Source organism: Halictus rubicundus, chromosome 8 (genome assembly GCF_050948215.1).
Source record: "Halictus rubicundus isolate RS-2024b chromosome 8, iyHalRubi1_principal, whole genome shotgun sequence".
NCBI classification, from domain to species: Eukaryota; Metazoa; Arthropoda; class Insecta; order Hymenoptera; family Halictidae; genus Halictus; species Halictus rubicundus.
Genome location: NC_135156.1, coordinates 8,261,978 through 8,281,193, shown reverse-complemented (window position 1 = coordinate 8,281,193; position 19,216 = coordinate 8,261,978). Strand labels below are relative to the sequence as shown.

General features: G+C 38.6%; 2 protein-coding genes across 4 annotated transcripts in view; one reads left to right on the top strand and one right to left on the bottom strand.

Annotated features, from left to right (window-relative positions):
• Window positions 1–19,216, bottom strand: part of LOC143356064 (CCR4-NOT transcription complex subunit 6-like) — a 585,211-nt gene that overhangs the window by 113,023 nt on the left and 452,972 nt on the right. The window lies entirely within an intron of this gene.
• On the top strand, window positions 6,393–9,528 carry LOC143356072 (uncharacterized). Its single transcript, XM_076791458.1, has 5 exons — window positions 6,393–6,410; window positions 6,536–6,661; window positions 7,753–7,855; window positions 8,334–8,460; window positions 9,101–9,528. Exons 1-5 carry the CDS (start codon window positions 6,393–6,395, stop codon window positions 9,303–9,305), a joined length of 579 nt encoding a protein of 192 aa, XP_076647573.1. The 3' UTR covers window positions 9,306–9,528.

The following is a 19,216-nucleotide window of genomic DNA, read 5'->3' as shown; positions in this document are numbered from 1 at the left end:
TTTCTACAAAATGGTAACGTCACCGGGAGTATCGAGTTCGATGGAGCCACGTGTGGGCGTGGACACAGACGCACCGACGCCACACACGCACAGCGATAATATCCTTTAGCTTTTATTCGTGGATCTTTTGTAAATCAGTGACACGAGGATAAAACCGTCGCGCGCTGATTGCAAGACAAGAGCGACCGTCTGCCCGTGACCCACAGTTTCTACTTCGAATTGAAGTAAACCCTATTCTTACCTATTTTCCGGAGATCATTCGGTTTTCGACAATTATATCGGTTTACGAGTTGGGGGATTTTTAGGATTTGCGTGCGGTATTAGACCGAGGATCCTCAAAGTAGAAAGTTATTTCGTCCTGTAATAATTTTCACTGATCACTAATGATATATCGCCGTCCTTAACCCTTTGCACTCGGAGCCATTTTAACTCTAAAACGAAACATTTCTTCCGTCCTAGAATATTTACCTTCTATATATATTTTTCATGTTATACGAAAATGGTGCAATTTATTCGTACGCTACTGAAATGTTCAGTAATTTATTAAATACAAACAAATTTAATAATGCAAAAAATATTTTGAAGAATGATACAAGAATTTTTAGTGGCGCCTTACAATCGCCATTCGAGTGCTGAGGGTTAAGTGCCAAATATCATACCCAGAGATTCTTACAAAATCAGAGTAATTCGATTAATGAAAGCGAAACTAGAAATTTTAAATGTATTATAGGGGATGCTGTTCTAACCCTTTTGAATTCTAAAGATCTTAGATAAAATTCGGTTTATCGGGATATGTCACAATAAAAATGAATGTCTAAACCTGACATGGCAGTTAACGTGTTGACATTAAACCTACCGAGCCATCAAAGTAATTAATACATGTTGTCCTATAAAAATGACGAGATTTATATGGATTTCGTGCGGTTCGTATTATAATAAATGCTCTCCCAAATATATTTATTAATCATTTCCCGCGAAAGCATCTTTATAATTTCAAGAATTGTTAAATAAAAAATCTGGAACGGTGTCAGGTTTAATATTTTCAATGTAATGCGAAAGAGTTACAACGGAAGGCGAGTATTACGTCGGTCCGATAATTCGTCATATTGTTTGGAGATCGTACGCGAGAAGCACGAACGCATTAGGAGCGATATAGTCAACGTTCCAGTTAATGTTCGGAACACGTGGTCCGTGTTTCCTGTGCCTCGTTTCCGGCAATGAACGGTATCGCTCGGATCGAGAGCTACAATACGACGCAGTGAAGCGTGGTGTTACTGGCGCTGCTGATCATCTCTTAATTCGATTAATTCACGTAAATGGCGATTCATTGTGCCCAATATACTATGTACAGGATGTTTCACTTGGCCTGTCAATTTATAAGATCACTCGTTTTTTCTTTTGCCTACTACTGTGGAAATGAAACGGGACCGACACAAGTCGATGGGAAACAGACTGAACTGATCGACGTCGTTCCGACAATCATTTTCATCAGTTCAAAGCAATGGAGCAGTGTTGTTGAATACTGTTCATTTTTTAGTTACAGGGGATCCAAAAAGAATTTGAACGCTGAATTTCCCATTCTCGAGAAATAATCGATATTAAAACTGTAATAATTAAAAAAGAAAAAAAAAATAGAAGGACAATATACCAGGACTCATTTTACAACTTGAACCCTCTGCTTTCGTCATCCATCGTTCATTTTTATCTAAGATGCAGTACAGTCTTGATCTAAGCCCAATCCTCGGGTCCGTGCTGTGACATAGATCGTGCAGGGCTACTATTTCCTTGCGACCGCGTCGAACGTAGAACTCGCGGGGTATGCCCCCCAGTGGAGGGGATACGCGAGCTGACTAAGATCGTGTAGCTCCGTTCGGCTTAGATCAAGACTTTACTGTACTGTTACATGGCGTAGCAACGGGGAAACTGAAGATGTCTTTTTTTTTATTTTGACACTGAGTATCAATATTTATGCACTAATTGTTGGCAAGCAAAGTGCATAAATAGCTGCAGCACTTGAGTAATAGAAAGACTAATGTGTCTACAAGAAGTACCTTCAAGCAATGAAATCTGAAAAATAAATAATTCTAAAATGAATGGAATGGATCTATAAAATTCTAAAAAATATAATATAGATGTGAATAGTTCTGAAAAGTGAATGATTAGAGCAGTAAGCATCAGCACCGTCAATTATATAGTCATAAAAAAGGTCTGCCGTGCCAGGGTTGATATTTATAACCGCAGCTGGTTTCTCTTAAAGTATTTGACGCAGCTGAGACAATGATTCTCAATCGGAGCCCGTGCACTTTTTCTTAGTTTTTGCGAGGTGCAGTTTCGAGTTGTATGGCAGAGTGTAGCGACTGTAAATCGCGATACGGGCGTGCAATACGGGTTTCGCAGACGCCTGGTATAGACCGCGGCGAAGACCTTCTCTTGTACATGTATATTCCCAGCGAGCTCAATATATTGCTGTTCACGTTTAGCCCCCATTCCCTCTTCCATTCCGGGTATTCCCTAAATTACGTTCGATCGCGATCGTGATTATTAATTTTTGAAATATTATTTCCACTCTCGGCATTAACGAATTTTCGATACCGAAACAAATTATCCGCTTCCTCGGGAAATGGAGCATTTTGCAGAACCAACGTGTACGCTCATTTAACAGAACTGCACATTCTGCGCGTCGACATCTGTATTTTCAATATACACGTTCATATATTATGTCAATGTTAAACATTTCGTGCTGATGCGCTACATAACGCAGCAGAATAAATTAAATATTGCCCGTGTTAATAATAGAAGTGCGTTTTCCAAATATTAAATGAAACGTCTTATTATGCATACAGAAATAAATTGCAAATAAATATTAAAACCTTTTTCGGCAAAGTTCGTTCTATACGCTTGCTCGCCGGAAAGTTTGTATTATGTTGTCGTTGCAAAACGAGTAAAGTGTGCTTTAAATACAGGACGCTTCATTAAAAATGTTGTTCCGCACGCTTCATTATAATTGGAGATAAAAGTTTTGATTACAACGCATTTATTTCCGAGCAAGCTAGTGTAATAACAACGAAAATATGTCCATACAGGCTATACATCGACGACAACAAAATAGACTCTTATTTCTGTTCAAAGGAAATTAATGACATAGAACTTTTGCTAGATTTTGCTCGAAATCTTCATCACGAGTCTGAATCGATATTACAATGCAAGGGGTTACGTCTGTTGTAATTAAAGCGTTGTATTGAATTACAATGAATACGATACTAATGATCACAGCTTTGAAACATTTGTTAATGAGTGGAATACGTTAGAAATTTTTCAGATGGCTATTCTACGGTGCATTAGCAGTTTTTTCAGTCCACAAAAATAGGCGAAAAATGTAGGTCTACTAAGTTCTGCTCCCGTCCATCATATTTACCGTACCCTTCTCCAACAGGCTTCCGTTTAATTTGGAGTTGAAGTAATTTTTTCCAGAGATCGATACTTTGAAAAAAAATTCACCCGTTCTCGACACGTTCACAATTCTAACGCATTTTTAATTTCCAGTCAAATTCCAATGTGTACGATTCAAGCGGATTTCGTTCTGCGAACAACTTTTCGGTCACACCGTTGCAGAAAAATCACCAATAACCAAATATTGATCAATTAACGTTACTGAGTCGGCAGTGGAGGTGTTAAAAATGGGGTTCCGAGTATTAACGCGACTTTTACGGCGGTAAAAGCGTTAATAGTATTTTCGCGGGTCGATCGGCCGGCGCGGCGTGACAAGACGATTTATTGAGTACCGTTGTCAGTGGGTCAGGAAATTAGGTCAGGCAGGAGGACGGCGGAAGTGGTAAGGGCCAACAACAGTTATTCCCATCTGGGCTGATCCATGCTCCACACCTGGAGTTTCTTTTGTGCAAAGGGGAACGATGGTCGTCGATAAAAAGATAAACCCGACGGGGCCGTGGGCGAGGTGCATCAGAATCCGTGCGCGTCGCAACGGATTTACCTTTGGCATCCTTTGTAGGAAACTCAACGGCGCGGAGAGCTTGTCATGAATTTCGATTCTATGAAAAACGCGACGGCGACGTTAAGCTTTTTATTTTCCCCTTTTGGCATTGTCCGAAATAAAATCGCGCGGGGATCTGATCGTAACTCTTGATTTATAGGAAAACAGGCAACATACGTGGGTGATTGATATTTTTTCCAGCGCACTCGCATAAAGCGTAGAATTTTCGTAGGACCTATCAAAGAGGAGGCGAACGAATCAGAGTTGCATCAAAGTTCGCTTGCTCTAGCGAACAGAAACAGCACGGAACGCGACGAGACCTTCGCGATTGTCTTAAACTTCACGGAATTATTTTTCTATCGCTGAAATGGTGAAAACGAATCTGCACGATAAAAAAAAAAATGTTCAATTTTTCTGTCTCAGGATGATTTTTATGTCTATTTTTCAGAAAGAATATACGGTTGTAAAAGAGCTTGAGCAAAACCGATCGAATATTGCTTTCACTATAAATAATTGAACCGAGTATTTATTTACAACAAAATTGTAAAAAGTCGTGCACAAATTATTGACTGTATTGCTAAAATTCCGAATATTGAAGTTACAACCAAACAAAGCGAACTCGAGAGTACATATGTAAAGAAGTATTACATTATTTAGTACATGAATTTCCCAACCGACGGTTCGTACTTTCTCTAAATTTAGTAGAGTTGCTATAACAATAACGCACAATATTCATTCAACGTAGAAGCACACAAAGGAAGTCGTAAAATTACACAATAGTTTGAGCGTTGCGCGGCGCGATGGTTAATTAATAGAACTATTAGCCAACGACCGGACAGTAAGTTGTAATTGCACGTTAACAGTGGGTATTGAAGGATGTAACAATTAGCACTCAATCTAGCGATTTCTAGTTAGACAGCAATTTAAATACTGCGATAATAACAGTGATTTATGGTGAATGACCCACGCAGCTGCTACTTCGGCGAGCTCGTTCGAAGCGATATTCAATGATGTTACTTTGGAAAAGGAAGGGGGAGGTCATTAAGCTACCTTAGGAGGTGATTATCCTACCTAAGCAGCTGATTAAGGTATCCGAGTAGCCGGCGATGGCAACTTGCGCAAAATTAGGTACTCGAAGTGCTGATTAGCCGGGGTCTCGTCAAAGAAACAAACTTAACGGGCAGAACGTTAAAAAAGCAGTCGAGCTACCCAAGAAGTTGATTAAGCTACCCCCGTGAAAAGAATTTGATAAAGCTACATGGTAGGAGTGACGCATTATCAAAGTTAACCAGCGGGCTTTCCGGTTAGGGCACGCATAACGGCCATGCTGGGGCTTAGCTCCTGGCGAGCCGGCGATAAGAAAGTAGCAGCCAGCCCAAATAGTCCCTCCAGCTTAGACTGGGCTTGCTGCCGCGATAAACGATAATAATATCTATTATTGGTAAGCTGGGAAGATGAACGACTTCGCGCAGGTTAAACCATGTGACCTTGCACCTATACTACTGGACTCTGTACAACTTCAAACGACCGAACTGTAAATCGCGTACCATTTTCACCTGTGCAAGCGTTATTCTCATCAAGAATTATTTACAAATTTTACTGCCGATCCTGCATACACAGGGTGTCCAAACATACTCTGTTTCTGTGCTTCCAAGATTTCAAGGTGACCTCTGAAAACTGAGTGTTTCTGTTTACGTAAGAACTGACCAGTAACGCTTTCGTCTTCCAAGGTCATTCAAGGTTATTTAGTGAGTAATTCATCTTGAAATCTCGGAAGCACTTAGAAAAGACCTGTGACCACCGCAATATTATTTGAAATATTTCTCAGAATGAACTATAGTTTGGGAAACAATTGCTTGAAAATTGATTCTCGAGAAATGGTCATCATTTGAACCATGACAGTTCCGTTAAAACAAATAGTACGGTAATAAATTTGGGCTCGTTTTGAAGCTCGAAGCCTCTACTTTCGCAGACCGTTGTTCATTTTTTCCTAGGATATTTGTGCATAATGTGGCAGGCGAAGAACTGTGGACACGTTTTTCGTGGAAAATGTTACACATTCGTCTGTGAAACCTTTGAAAAGATTGTTTCGCGATTGAAACCACTGTAGAAAGATCAGAGCTTCATGTTCCCAAGAATACCATAAAAATTGATGCACCGGTTATTTTTCAGTCGTTTTGTGCAAGGCCGATTAGAGAAAGCAATACTCCACAACCGTGGAAAAAAGGTACTCGCTCGTTCCACCGTGTACGTTGGATAAATTCGAGGAAATTGTTTCATCGGCAGAGCACAACTTCACTTTGTTGACGCGATATCGTAGAGAGGGACTGGTTTCGAACATATCCTCTGTAAAAACGCGCACCGGCCCCGCAGGGAGGGAACGCGTCGCGTATATGGAAATATGACATGCAGAACGCAGGTTGTTCAAGCACGCTCGTTCGATTCTTAGGAGCCGTTCAGCTAAAAGGCGGATGTCCTCGCTGACTTACGTAGGTTAGAATTCAATGACGCCGTATATTATGTTATATACCATTTTCGTCACAGCCGTACGCGGCCACGTGGTGTCCTGTCTGCGACAAACGAGTCAGCGACAAACGGGAGGACACGTGCACGCTTCTCGCCCATATTCGCAAATCTCACCCGAAGCGCTCGTGTCAATATTTGCCTCAGGTACGAAATTTCACGTCGCCGGCCTCGCAATTCAACGATTCCCGACAACTAGACTGCAGATCTTTATGCGTTCGCGGTACGTGCGAATCTGCAAAATACAAGGAAACGTGAACATTAACAAACATCACGGAACTGTGCCTGCGTCACGCTGAACACGCGTAGCAAACAGTCCTGTCAACGTATCTCGCTTTTCTCTTATTTCAATCCCTTAGCGAACAAAGTAGGAACTTGCATAAAAATCTGCAATCTATCGACTAACTTTTAGAGACTCTCTATCAGCGTTTCTCAACCTTCTTCGATCAGCGGCACACTTTCACGTTACGAGTAGGGTGGATTTTTATGCGAAGTAAACATTCTCTGCATTGGTTGCAAGATACAAGAACTACGTAGATATATTTTTTGTTTTATTTTATTGAGAGGCTCTTTAGACCATTAAATGGGTCCATTTCACTTTAGAATGTGGTGTTACAATTTTACAGGTTGGTATTAGAATATTACAAGATGTAATTATGATTTAAATAGATAATTTACAATCTTTGAAATACAACTGAATATAAATGCAAGCCTTAATATTAGGTTCCGCTATGAACATGTCAATGTTTAGGGGTAATCCATTTTACCTAAAGATTCCAAAAGTTTGAGCCTTTGGACGTCATATTTTTCGCACTGCCACATGACGTGGTTTAAAGTTTCGTCACTTTGACCACAGCTACACATACCGTCAGAAATTATGCTTACGCGCGCCAACGAAGCGGCTAAATGATAGTACGTAGATATTTATTTCTAAAAGTAGCAAATTCTTCGAAAATACTTGGAAAAGCTTAACGAAATGTATCTACTGATATGCGTTATAAAAAATAGATGCATTTAGTATGAACATTTTATTGTAATCGACAAATCAATTTGAGGAAGCTGCTAATTGCTAATTTGACTACACGTTTTTCTGTTAATACACAATCCAGTGAACGTTGCATATTACGTGACATATTTTTCTGTAAATGTTCATTGCCACAAACATTATTATGGCGCTGATTACGATAATAGTAGTAATAGTGATAATGAAATTTGACAAATGTTAGGGCGAAGAGGAGAAGCTGAGGAAACCGTCCAAACGAACAACTTCGAAGAACTCTTCTGTCACAGGAGACAGTAGCATTAGAACAAACGAGGCGAGGAAAGTCTATGCTACACGAGGTGCGTTCATAGTCGCCAGATGAGGGGAGGTGGCACGAATCGAGGGGAAAAAGTTACCCCCTCTCTGCCAGTACAGAGACCGAACGTGTCACGTGACCGGGCCGGGAGCGTGGGGGAATAGCGCGGTGGAAGGGGAAGTTAGAGTGGGGGAAGAAGTCTTGATCTGGCGATTATGGGTGAGTTCTGTTGCAGAGTCGCCAGATCAGGGGAATTGACTCGAATTGAGGGGAAACAGTTACCCCCTCTCCCCAACTACTGGGTCAGTCACGACGCAGACGCAGTAGCAATGCGAATTGGGTACGCGCACCATGTCACGTGACCGGTCCGTGGCGGAAACGTGGGAATGCTCGACAAAATGGGGGAACAACGTCGTAGAAGGGGAATGGTAGAGTGGGAGACGAGTCTTCATCTGGCGACACTGGTTCGGTGTTCCAGAAATTTTATGATAAATCTTTAAATTGTTCGTAATGGATAATAGTGGACACGTGGAAGTCGCACAATGAGAAGAAAGTCTGTCCGCAATGCAAAAAGGAAGCAGTGCCCACGCTTCACGCTCGCGGAGATAAACTGACGACTTCGCATATTGGCGCTTTGTGCCTCTTAGGGTAAGCTCAAATCTAGTATACAGAGTGTGCCACCTACTTGTAAACTATTTGCTGTACTGTATAATTCGTTGGTTGATTTTTGTTATTTTTTTTATTGAGAAACGAAGATGAGTCGTATGTATAGACTGCGGATTTTATTTATTTATGACAAAATTATCATAACTGTGGGGATTAAAAGAATTTAAGTATGTGGATATATTATTTCCAATTAAAATGATCGAAGAAATAAATTAGTTTCTATTTTGTTTATATTTCGTACAATCGATGCAGAAAATTTTTATTTTGCATAAACATCCAGATCGGTAAGTTGCAAATCTTTATGTAAATTCCGGCTCTCGTGCTTCAATTTCCAAAACGCAGATTTCAAAGAATTGTATCGGAAATTAATTAAGATTGTTATCGAAGTCTCTTGGAATTTTTATTTAAATGTATTTCATGTTGCTATAGCTACGGCGAATGCAGAGAACGCCATCTAATAAACTGTTAAACTAACTTTTTCCTTTATATCTTTTCGTGCAATAAATAAAAACATTTTGTTTCGCGTGTTTCATAAATGTTGCCGTCTGAAACTTTTTCATCGTTTCACGTGAAAGCATTCTTCGGTATGTTTATTTGTTAAAAATGTGATGATTTATGATAGATGCTGGCCGCTTTGCTTTGTGCCGCTGATGATGAAGCGCGCGAAGAAAGTACGAATGATCTGCCCGTTGTGCGGATACGTGTATGGCAGCTTTCAGTACAAAAATACTGGGCTATCACCGTGCAAAACAGATTCTGAAGAATCGCAAGCGAAACTATCATCTCCACCGATCAGTTTTCGACAGCACACAGTGAACGAAGATTGACAATTGATGATACAAAAACAACGGAAGAATACTCGCGTAACATTCTCGAGCGTTTTTGTAGTCACTCTTTAATAAAACCCAGCCATAACGATTTACTGTGTTCGTCAGTCAAATATGAATTCAAAGGAGATATTCCGGTTGAAAAGTTCAAAGAAAGAAGCAACGATAAAGATAATAATGAAATTTTAAATGAAGATTCAGTATTTGATAATCGATTGCACACGACTTCCATACTGAAAGGGTTGACTCTATGCTTTGAAAAGTTGCAGACATGATAAAAGTATAACAATTCTTTCTTGATATATTAAATTACAGTAAAGTCTTGATCTAAGCCGAACGAAGCTACACGATCTTAGTCAGTTCGCCATCCCGTCCACTGGCGCGGTCGACGCTGTCACAAGAAAATGGTAGCCCTACACGATCTATGTCACAACTCGAGGATTGGGCTTAGATCAAGACTTCGCTGCACATTTTATTGAGTAATTGTTATCGTAGTTCACAAATTTATATTTTTCACAGCCGATAACTTTACTTCAACGTAGTTTAGTATTGAAGATACTAATTTTTCAAAAAATAATAGTCATCTAAAATGCGATATCCGATCTAGTAATCCAAATACAGTTTTCCTTTCAATTGGAAATGATAATAAATACATAGGAGCAATGAGTGTTTTGGTGTACCGAAATATTTGCAACCATTTAAATAATTAATATCCAGACTTCTACTTTAAAGTTTTTTTTTCAATTCATCTTTTCACTTATACATTTTTCTTAACATTCAGATTTCTTAAATGTGGCACGGAGGAATTACGATACGAATCAGCGGACACTTGAGAAGTTCTCGTTGAATATCTAATCTTCCGAAGTATCCTCGAGCGATTAAAACTTGCTTCGGTTTCTTGTGTAATTTGTGATGGTTTAAGGAAAGCTTAGAACAGAAAAAGTTTCCGCGCTTTCGATTTAATCGTTCCTCAGAGCCTTTTTCGCTTCGAAGTTTTACGTTTTCGTAGCAAAGAGATGAATGCAGAAAGCAATATTCGTAATGAAGCCTCAGAGATGCATTTGCCAGGTTTATTTCAGGACTGCAATTAATTTTATCTTGATCTCAATCTGTACAACTTGCAAATATCCGTTCGTTCCTCAAACAGCTGGGATAATTTATTTCTCACGATATTACATTTTTCAAATGAAAAGTGTATCCATTAATTTTTAAACAACGTCAAAGAACACCTCTGTTTCTCGTTTCCAATATAAACACATTTTTATTCGATCTGCGCAACCGGTTTCTTTTTATACAAAGCTATTGAAGAGTATAATTTCTCTTGATCCACAGAGTCCACAGAAGAGTATAAATTCTCTTGATCCACAGAGTCCACAGAAGAGTATAATTTCTCTTGATCCACAGAGTCCACAGAAGAGTATAATTTCCTCTGATTAATTTTAATTTTATTTATGATTAAAATTAATCTTAATTCGCTAGATAAACTTCTAGGATGCGTCGACCACGCGATCAAATAATTTCACATAACTGGTCAGTGACGTTGTAAACTTGATAAGTAAAATATTCACGGAGAAATAATTTTATGGACAGTTTTAAAGAAATCGACATTCACTTTTTCGTACGTGATTTACGGACTGCGTAATGAAGAAACTTATTCTACTACTTCTCGCTTCGGTTTATTGATTTATGTGGTTTAATAAAATTGAGGTGGCGCACCAGCTGCTTCCAGATGCTGTGCAATAACTATGAATATAAGTAAAATGTCTGTAGCATAATCGGCGACAATTGAGAAGTAAAAATTAAGACATCACGTGTGTCACGATAGGCGATAAGAAACTACAGAAATGTTCTTTTCTCTACTAATTCTGTTGGTAAGTTCAAGATGAAAGGTAATTGTATTAATAATGTAGTGAAAATAATACATATATTAACATTCTTAAAATTCTCATTCAATTTCAATTTTACTCATTTTTGCCATAAATGCATAAAATAATTGTGACCATTGATTATAACGATTGACGTAGACTGAAACTTTTGAATACGCAGAATATATTGTCACCTGTACGAATACACCTAGTGGAGAAAACAATGGTGGCCTTGAATTTATTATAAAACATATGGGCACCGATCTTCCAGGTACATGTTGTACGTTACCATTTACATTACAAGTTAACTGCGACACGCGCACTCGACTATAATTTGTAGATCACTGCCAAGGCTCTGGGTACACAGTTAAGGTTTAACTCGATTCTAAATGGTTGCATATAATCTGTCTGGTACACTTAATGGAGCTAGTCGCGGCCTGGTTATGGCGGGGCAGTATGAATAAGCTACCAAGTAATACAGTTGCTATTACTTTACCGGGATCTACCTCGCGTGGAAAAGGAATTAGGGAAATGGTATTACCGGGCAAACATCTAACGAAAGCGAGCGTTAACTTTTATACAGCGTGTTCATAAAGCACCGCGCGAAAAGCTCACAATTAACGCCGGTCTTATGGGAAAAGATTTCTTTCTAAAAGCTGCCGCGGAAAACGTGTGTTTATATCACAATCTTAATTCGCATTGTTCCACGTTTCGTGGGTTCATTAGATTGCATTTACTCGCGAACTACATTCCGATCCTGTGTAGGGTAAGGGACCCATTTACCGTGGGGGTAGTACCAATTACTGTGCCTATATTTTTAAAGCATAACGAATATTAAAAAAGTGGTATTCAATTTTTTTCATTAAAACCAGTTAATATAGTATAATATAATAAAATAACAAAATATAATATAATAATATATAATATATTAACAGATTTTAATGAAAAAGTTCTATTCTTTTGTTTTTTATAAAAGATTTGGCAATATATATAATCATGAAAATTGTGTGTCTCTTATGCTTTCAAAAATGTATAATACTAACGATGAATCGAAATAAAAATAAAATAGCAGAAAGAACAATACTGTAACGCAAAATGATTTCATAAGGATATTCTGTAACTCCAGCATCGCAGTTCGTAACTTTTCTCGTGTTCGTAATTTAGCAAATGTTATTAAATTTCGGAATGGTACATTACAGTGCCAGAAACTGAAATAAAACAGCCGGGGAAAGTATTTCAGCCGAAAATCCTGTTAATAAAACTTGTAATGTGGGTTTGCGTGTATGTGGAGCATGATGAAGCTATACCAGGAATATTCTCTTCTCATCAGAAAATCACTTTGAGGGGATCGAACCTAAGAGTGCTCGCAGTTTCTGTTTTTCGTATAATGTTGTAACAGTAAAGTAAAATTTTAAGTGCATAGATTATTCAGCTTTCATGCTTTATCAGGTTATCACCAGGCAGTTTACAATGCATTTTTAATGAAATTTTATGTTACATTCCATGTAAACTTGGGAGAAACGGTGAACATCGTTATATACAACAAATTCGTATAATTTTTTCAATATTTCGCTTTCCATGAATAATCAGTTTTTCAAGTTCATGATCGTAGATTCTATTTTCGTTTTTCAATGTACAAAAGCTGTTCCCCAACAGAAGAACAACGAATCTTGTGTTTTATAAAAATTATATTTTCTTCGTTAAACTAAATGATTAAATAATTAATCCAGATTTACGTAGTACTCGTTTCGACACATGCTGATTAAAATAAATAGTTCTAGAATCAAATTCGGCTGGCACAGATTACGTAGTAGCACAGAAAAGATTTAAAAATAGTACATAATAAATTAATCCTGTCTAGCAAGTAACGTGGAAAAAATTGCTTCTAAGAATTCAGATGGCAGATAACAGTTGCATGACCGTGCATTCGTTCTCTTAGGTGTGGAATATAAATTCATTGCGATTAATCAAATTCCTTTTGTAATTTAATAAAGCTCATTGCGATTCATCAAGTTCCGTTACGATTTCATAAAATGTCAAGCAACATGAAAAACTCGCTTATTTCACGCACGCCAAATTCGGAATTGGTGCGTAAAACAATTTCTCTTAGCTGGGTCGAAATGAAATCACAGCAAAGAATAGAGCGAGTAGATCTGCATTCGAGATTATCCTCCATAAACTACAAATGGTGCATGGTGGCAGTGTTATCCGTAGGAAACGGAGGTAAGTCGTGTCCGTGATCCGTCCCTTCCCTTCTCACCTAACCTAATCTCACTGACGGTAATGAGTCAACTCCAGTTTAATTAGGCGCTGAACAGGCGCCTGGATACACAGTCTGTGCTTCAGTCTGGGATCGTTTGCCATTTGCCTCTTTCGTAGTATCTCTACGTGCCACTTATGACGGTGAATCGTTGATTATTACAACAACAGATAACAAGCAATTACTGAACAGCTTGTGTTACTTTCGACAAAATGAAACTACAAATTTTATTGCCGAATAAATATTCGATTTAGTCCACCGAATTTGAAAATGTAATATTACTCGTTTCAATTTTTATTAGCATTTTTTAGTATTTTACGTAGGAATTTGTTTTTTAAATATGGTACCTGTTTGTTAAATTTACACTCGACTAAATTGAAATTAATCGTTAAATAAAGAAACTAAAGTAGAAATGATTTATTGTCATTAATTCGGATTTAATGGCAGAATTATGGGAGAATTGTAGTATTTTCATAAATAATCATACCTTTTCACAGTATGAGGGGATTCTCTCGTCGTACAAGATATCCACTTACCTGGGAAAAAAAACAGAAAAACTCGTTAGAAAAATACGAACAACTAAACAAAACGACTATTCGATTACACGTTTACGTTTCAATTTGACCCGGTCCCAGACTGTTGTTCTTACAAATTATCGGTTTCCTCCACTTTCGCGGACCCATTGAACGGGAACGCACGAAATTGTTTTTTCTTTTTTTGGTCAATTAACACCGGTCCAATCGAAAGCGACAGTTGCGAGATGGACTCCACCGATTCTACGGGAACAATTATTTATATCTAACAGAATTCTGGGAAAAATCCTCTGGAATCCGGACTGGCACAACCATCGAACTTCGTAAGAGACAAATATCCGAGCTCTGCGGATCGTTAGGAAGCTAGTTGCGAACAAAGGTGTCGATAGCGGACTAGAAGCGCGAAGTTATTCAACCGGAGCTCGATAGTCCGCAACTGGGAAACCTATTAGACCGAATGGCGTGACTTCTCCATGGGTACAGGTTCACGCGGTCGTTCTAAAGTTTGCGTGACGAGCCAGCATAGTTATCAATACTAAACGAGAGGCCGTCGCATTATGAACTTATCGCGTAGACAGTTGCGAACAACTTAACCATTAAAGTTACCGAGCAGCGCTACTTTGCTCCTCTCTCTCTCTCTCTCTCTCTCTCTCTCTCTCTCTCTTCCTCTCTTTCTCTTCCAGAAGTATCTGTCGTCTTATTTCTCAAAAGTCTAAGAGAAAAGAAATCCCAGCTACCTTATAATTTTTCGAGAATCGGGTATTTAGTTGTTCGAACGCTGCTTGAGTTCACTGTAAATTTAACCGTGCACTGCTCCGTAGCTGACGACACTGTGGTTAGGCGATACTATTTTTGGTGAATCATTCCTCGCGTGGAACGGCATAGAGATCTTGGTTATCTCGAAAACGGAGCGGCAGAGAACAGAAACGGATACACAAGGGACGGACGCAGAAAATGGGAAAAGGTAGCGGCAGGGAATGGGAAAAGTGGACCGTAACTCGGTTCATGGGTCACAAATACAGCGGACGCTTTTACCGCGCGCGCGTAATTCGGGAAATTGAAGCCGGCAACGCGGGTAAACTGCTTCCTCGTTACTTCTTTCTTTCTTGGCTGGCGACCCTCATTCTTGCCCTACGATTTCCCTTTAGCCCCCGCCGTCTTCCCTCCGTCGGGCCACCGCCGTTTTTTTAAATTAATACAATATAAATGCAAATTGAACAGCGTGGATAGCCGACGATCAACGGTAAACGCGGTGGAAGTTCTTGTTGGCCAGACATCGGGTCCGATATTTTTCGCGAACGTTAATGACCATTTTTCCCCCCCGGCGGCGTTGTTGTCATTGTTCGAGCAAGCTCCGCGGTCCGCGCACCGATGATCATTCCGAACGGTAACCTTCCGAGCACTAATTAGATTTTCAGCCGGTTTTATTGTACAATTCTATTTGCGAACTTCGGTACACGATTTCTATCTAACGCGAACGAAAAACAAAATTTCATTACCCTTTTCTTTTTACGAAAGTTGTTAGATTTAACGCGAGTGACGTATGTGGATTCTTGGGAAAAACAATTTTTTACACTTATGAAAGTTTCGCAATCACTTCATACAAATTCACGATTGGTCCAGTTTTTATCTGTATCCTGTGAAAAACAGTGTTGGTACGAGATATACCTGAACTAAGGAATTTATTCAATTACTTCGCATGAACGAGTCGTTGCAGTTTCAACAATTTTAAAATAGAAAATCCGAAATTGATTGTTTGACTGGACTAGATCCTTCGTGGTTCTTTCCTTTTTTTGAAGAAATTAGAAACTTGTTTTTTTTTATTGATTTTTGCAGTTAGGTTTATTATCATTTGAAGTGTACATACTGAAGTGGTAAAGTTAAAGTACAAACTGTATGAATTGCACTTTCTTGGATAAAGACTTTTAAAAAGGAGTGAAGTGGCAAAAACGTGAAGTAGCTTTTTCATCAGTATGAACACAGCTACGGTGAGCACCAACATAAAAATATCCTGCTAGTTAGAAAAATGGTGGTGGTTTCGAGGCTGAAGTTTTCATCTTTAAGCATTTTTTTGGTATAGCAAAAAATTAGAAAACATCCCAATTTATTGAGGATTAGAAAATATCAGTTATCGTGTCGATTTAAAACGATTTTCCAGAAGGATCTCTGGCGAGGGCCGTTCCGCAACTGTGATACGTCAATTTCTGCGAAACTTCGTTAAAAAATGGTTCTCGCAAAATATTTTACCTATATTTTTTTATCCGACGTCATCCACGTTGAAAGAGCGAGCAGCCCTCGAAGTTGCGGATGGAAAACCAATTTGATCGAATATTTCGCAAAACTGGTACGGCGTAGGGAAAAATGTTTCAAATGAAAGTTGTTTGTAATTTAAGGAGAAATGATTCCTTGTTAAATAGAAGTTGTAAATGTTTCATAAAGAAAATAATCTTTTATTTCGGAAATATATACAGTAGTATCTCTATATATGTCGTCATGGCTTGGATGATAAACGTCGCGAAATTATCCTCACTACCGCGGAGTATACCCCGTTCTTTCTAGGACTGTACCAAATCATTGTCACCCTGCACATTCGGGTCATATTTGTTTGCGACATATGGTTTTTTGAAACTTTTTCTCTTCTCGATGTATAGAAGGTGTTGATATAAAAAAACTTCAACAACAATTTTCTTTGTTATATACAATTTTGCGGCAAGTCTCTTTGAGGTGTAGATTCACCCCTAGGACGGATGATCAGTACTTTTTATACACTCTGTACAATTTTATCCCGATACAAGACGACGCTTTTGATTTCGAAATAAGAAAATCGCTATTCCTTCTTCTTCTCCTTCATCCGAAACACGACGAAAGCCGGTCCCGAGCCATCGCCTTATATCGAAAGGAAACTGTAGTGAAATATCGGCGTGGGTCAGAAATGACTCCGGCATAGGCTTAGAATTCGCCAGGAGTCCGAGCGGTTCCATTTGCATGAACTACCGTACGTAAATTAACTGTGCGTTGATCGAAGGCATTTATGGAAACGGAAATGGGTTCCAACGCATAATCTCCGCGAATAATTAAGAATGAAATTGGCAAAGGTACGAATCCAGAGTTCGCAAGATTTTCTTGAAACTGTTACACGGAGTCGTATGCTTTTCAACGACGGCCGCTCATTTCTGAGGTTATATTCAAACGCAAAAATGTAGCTTTAGTAGGTTCCGCATTTTACGAGACATTTTGTACGTAAATGTTAATTAACCGTCGTGGAACTGCCTCCCTTCACCCTCCACCCCCACGCTCGAACGAGTTATTACGATTTCGATTACAATCCTCTCGGAGAATGTAAATGTTTAACGTAAAATTGGGTAAGGAAAATGAAGGGGGTGGGGGGCGACTGTTGCACAGATTTAATTAAAAATCTAGTGGCCCCTTAACGCCTCGGTTCCAGCGGTTCCGCGCCGGTTTCTCGTTAATACGCGCTTCTCGTTCGAGGGATTTACTTCTGTGCGACACTTATTATGTTTTCTTTTTTAATATCGACCCGCGATTACCGATGTCCGATATCTGCCTCAGCAATTCATGAAGTCTTTTCCTTCCTTCTTTTTTTTTTCTTCTTGCTCGTTAATTGAACCGACATCGAAGCTAATAGTTTCGCGTGTAAATTGAATAACTTCTGTTAATTAAATCAATAAAGATTCCCTCTTCCGTCCGTCCAATTAAAATCTGAAAAGTTCACGTTTCAAAATAGCTTACGCAAATATGCACATGGAGTCACACACACACACACACACACACACGTGCATACACACGGATGTTTCATTTAACCTGTCCACCGTGTATTGTCTTTGTAATGGTTATTTGCTTTTTCTTTTTTAGCGCTTAAGGTATTCGATAGTTTGTACCAGTTTAACAACTAGATATTTTGTACTAATTTGCGACTGAATCTCATGTGATTATGTGATTCTTTATGCACGTGTACCGTTCTGCTAGTCTGCAAAACAAGGTGCACAATTTTAATAACGTTGAACCACATGCACATGTAACATTTAAGCTGCGCGACTTTATGCAAATTCGCATTTTCATACATAAGCTCAATGGGAGCTCTCGGGGTAAATCAAATCTTGGGTCTTTTTTTTTTGCAGTGATTCCAGCAAAACGTAAATAACGCAAGGCACTATTCCACTAGATTTCTCTTTCCGTAAATGCGTACAGATCAGGTGATCTAGTTTTTACATTTCCTTTTTATAAATTGAAGAATTAAATGTTTTTAACCTCGAGTAGAATCAGAAACGGAAAAATAAAAAAATCCAAGAAAACGAGAAAGTTGAACTGTTGAAATTCCGCGAGGAAAATCAATCAGGAGAAACGAAATAATTAAAAAATTAATTTTAAAAAGTTACTTGAATTACAGCCATTTGATTTCGCCTTTCACACTGACGCATTTTTCTACTGGCAACCGGAGCAGGGTGAAGTATTATTTTATACAGCAAGCAGCAAAAAGTTAATTTTATTTAATTTCGTGAGAAAATCTGTGTAAAATAGTATTTCATTTGGAGGTACATATTTTTCTTTCATATGTTGTCACTAAAATCTATAATATTTTTGCCATTTGTAAAAAAAAAATTTAAGTTCTAAAAAGAAATTGAACAGAATTTAACCGAGTTAAACGAAACGAAATAATTAAAAAATTAATTTTAAAAAGTTACTTGAATTACAGCCATTTGATTTCGCCTTTCACACTGACGCATTTTTCTACTGGCAACCGGAGCAGGGTGAAGTATTATTTTATACAGCAAGCAGCAAAAGTTAATTTTATTTAATTTCGTGAGAAAATCTGTGTAAAATAGTATTTCATTTGGAGGTACATATTTTTCTTTCATATGTTGTCACTAAAATCTATAATATTTTTGCCATTTGTAAAAAAAAAAATTTAAGTTCTAAAAAGAAATTGAACAGAATTTAACCGAGTTAAATAAATTGAGAATCGTGTCGAGACTTAAGCAATGACCGAGAATAGTTTCCTTTAGAAGAATTCGGATGCGATTTCATTAGGCCGAGTGCCATCTTGGTTCGATACGGCTCTCATCAAAACACGATGGGCAACGTATCGTTCGCCGATGAATAATGGTGGAATCAATTTGCGGGTTAACGAGACTACGACGACGCCGGGGTTAATATCTAACCGCTGTTAGACCGCGACACGGACCGTTCCTTAGAACTAAATAACCCCGTCCACTCGACAGTTTCAATTTGCGT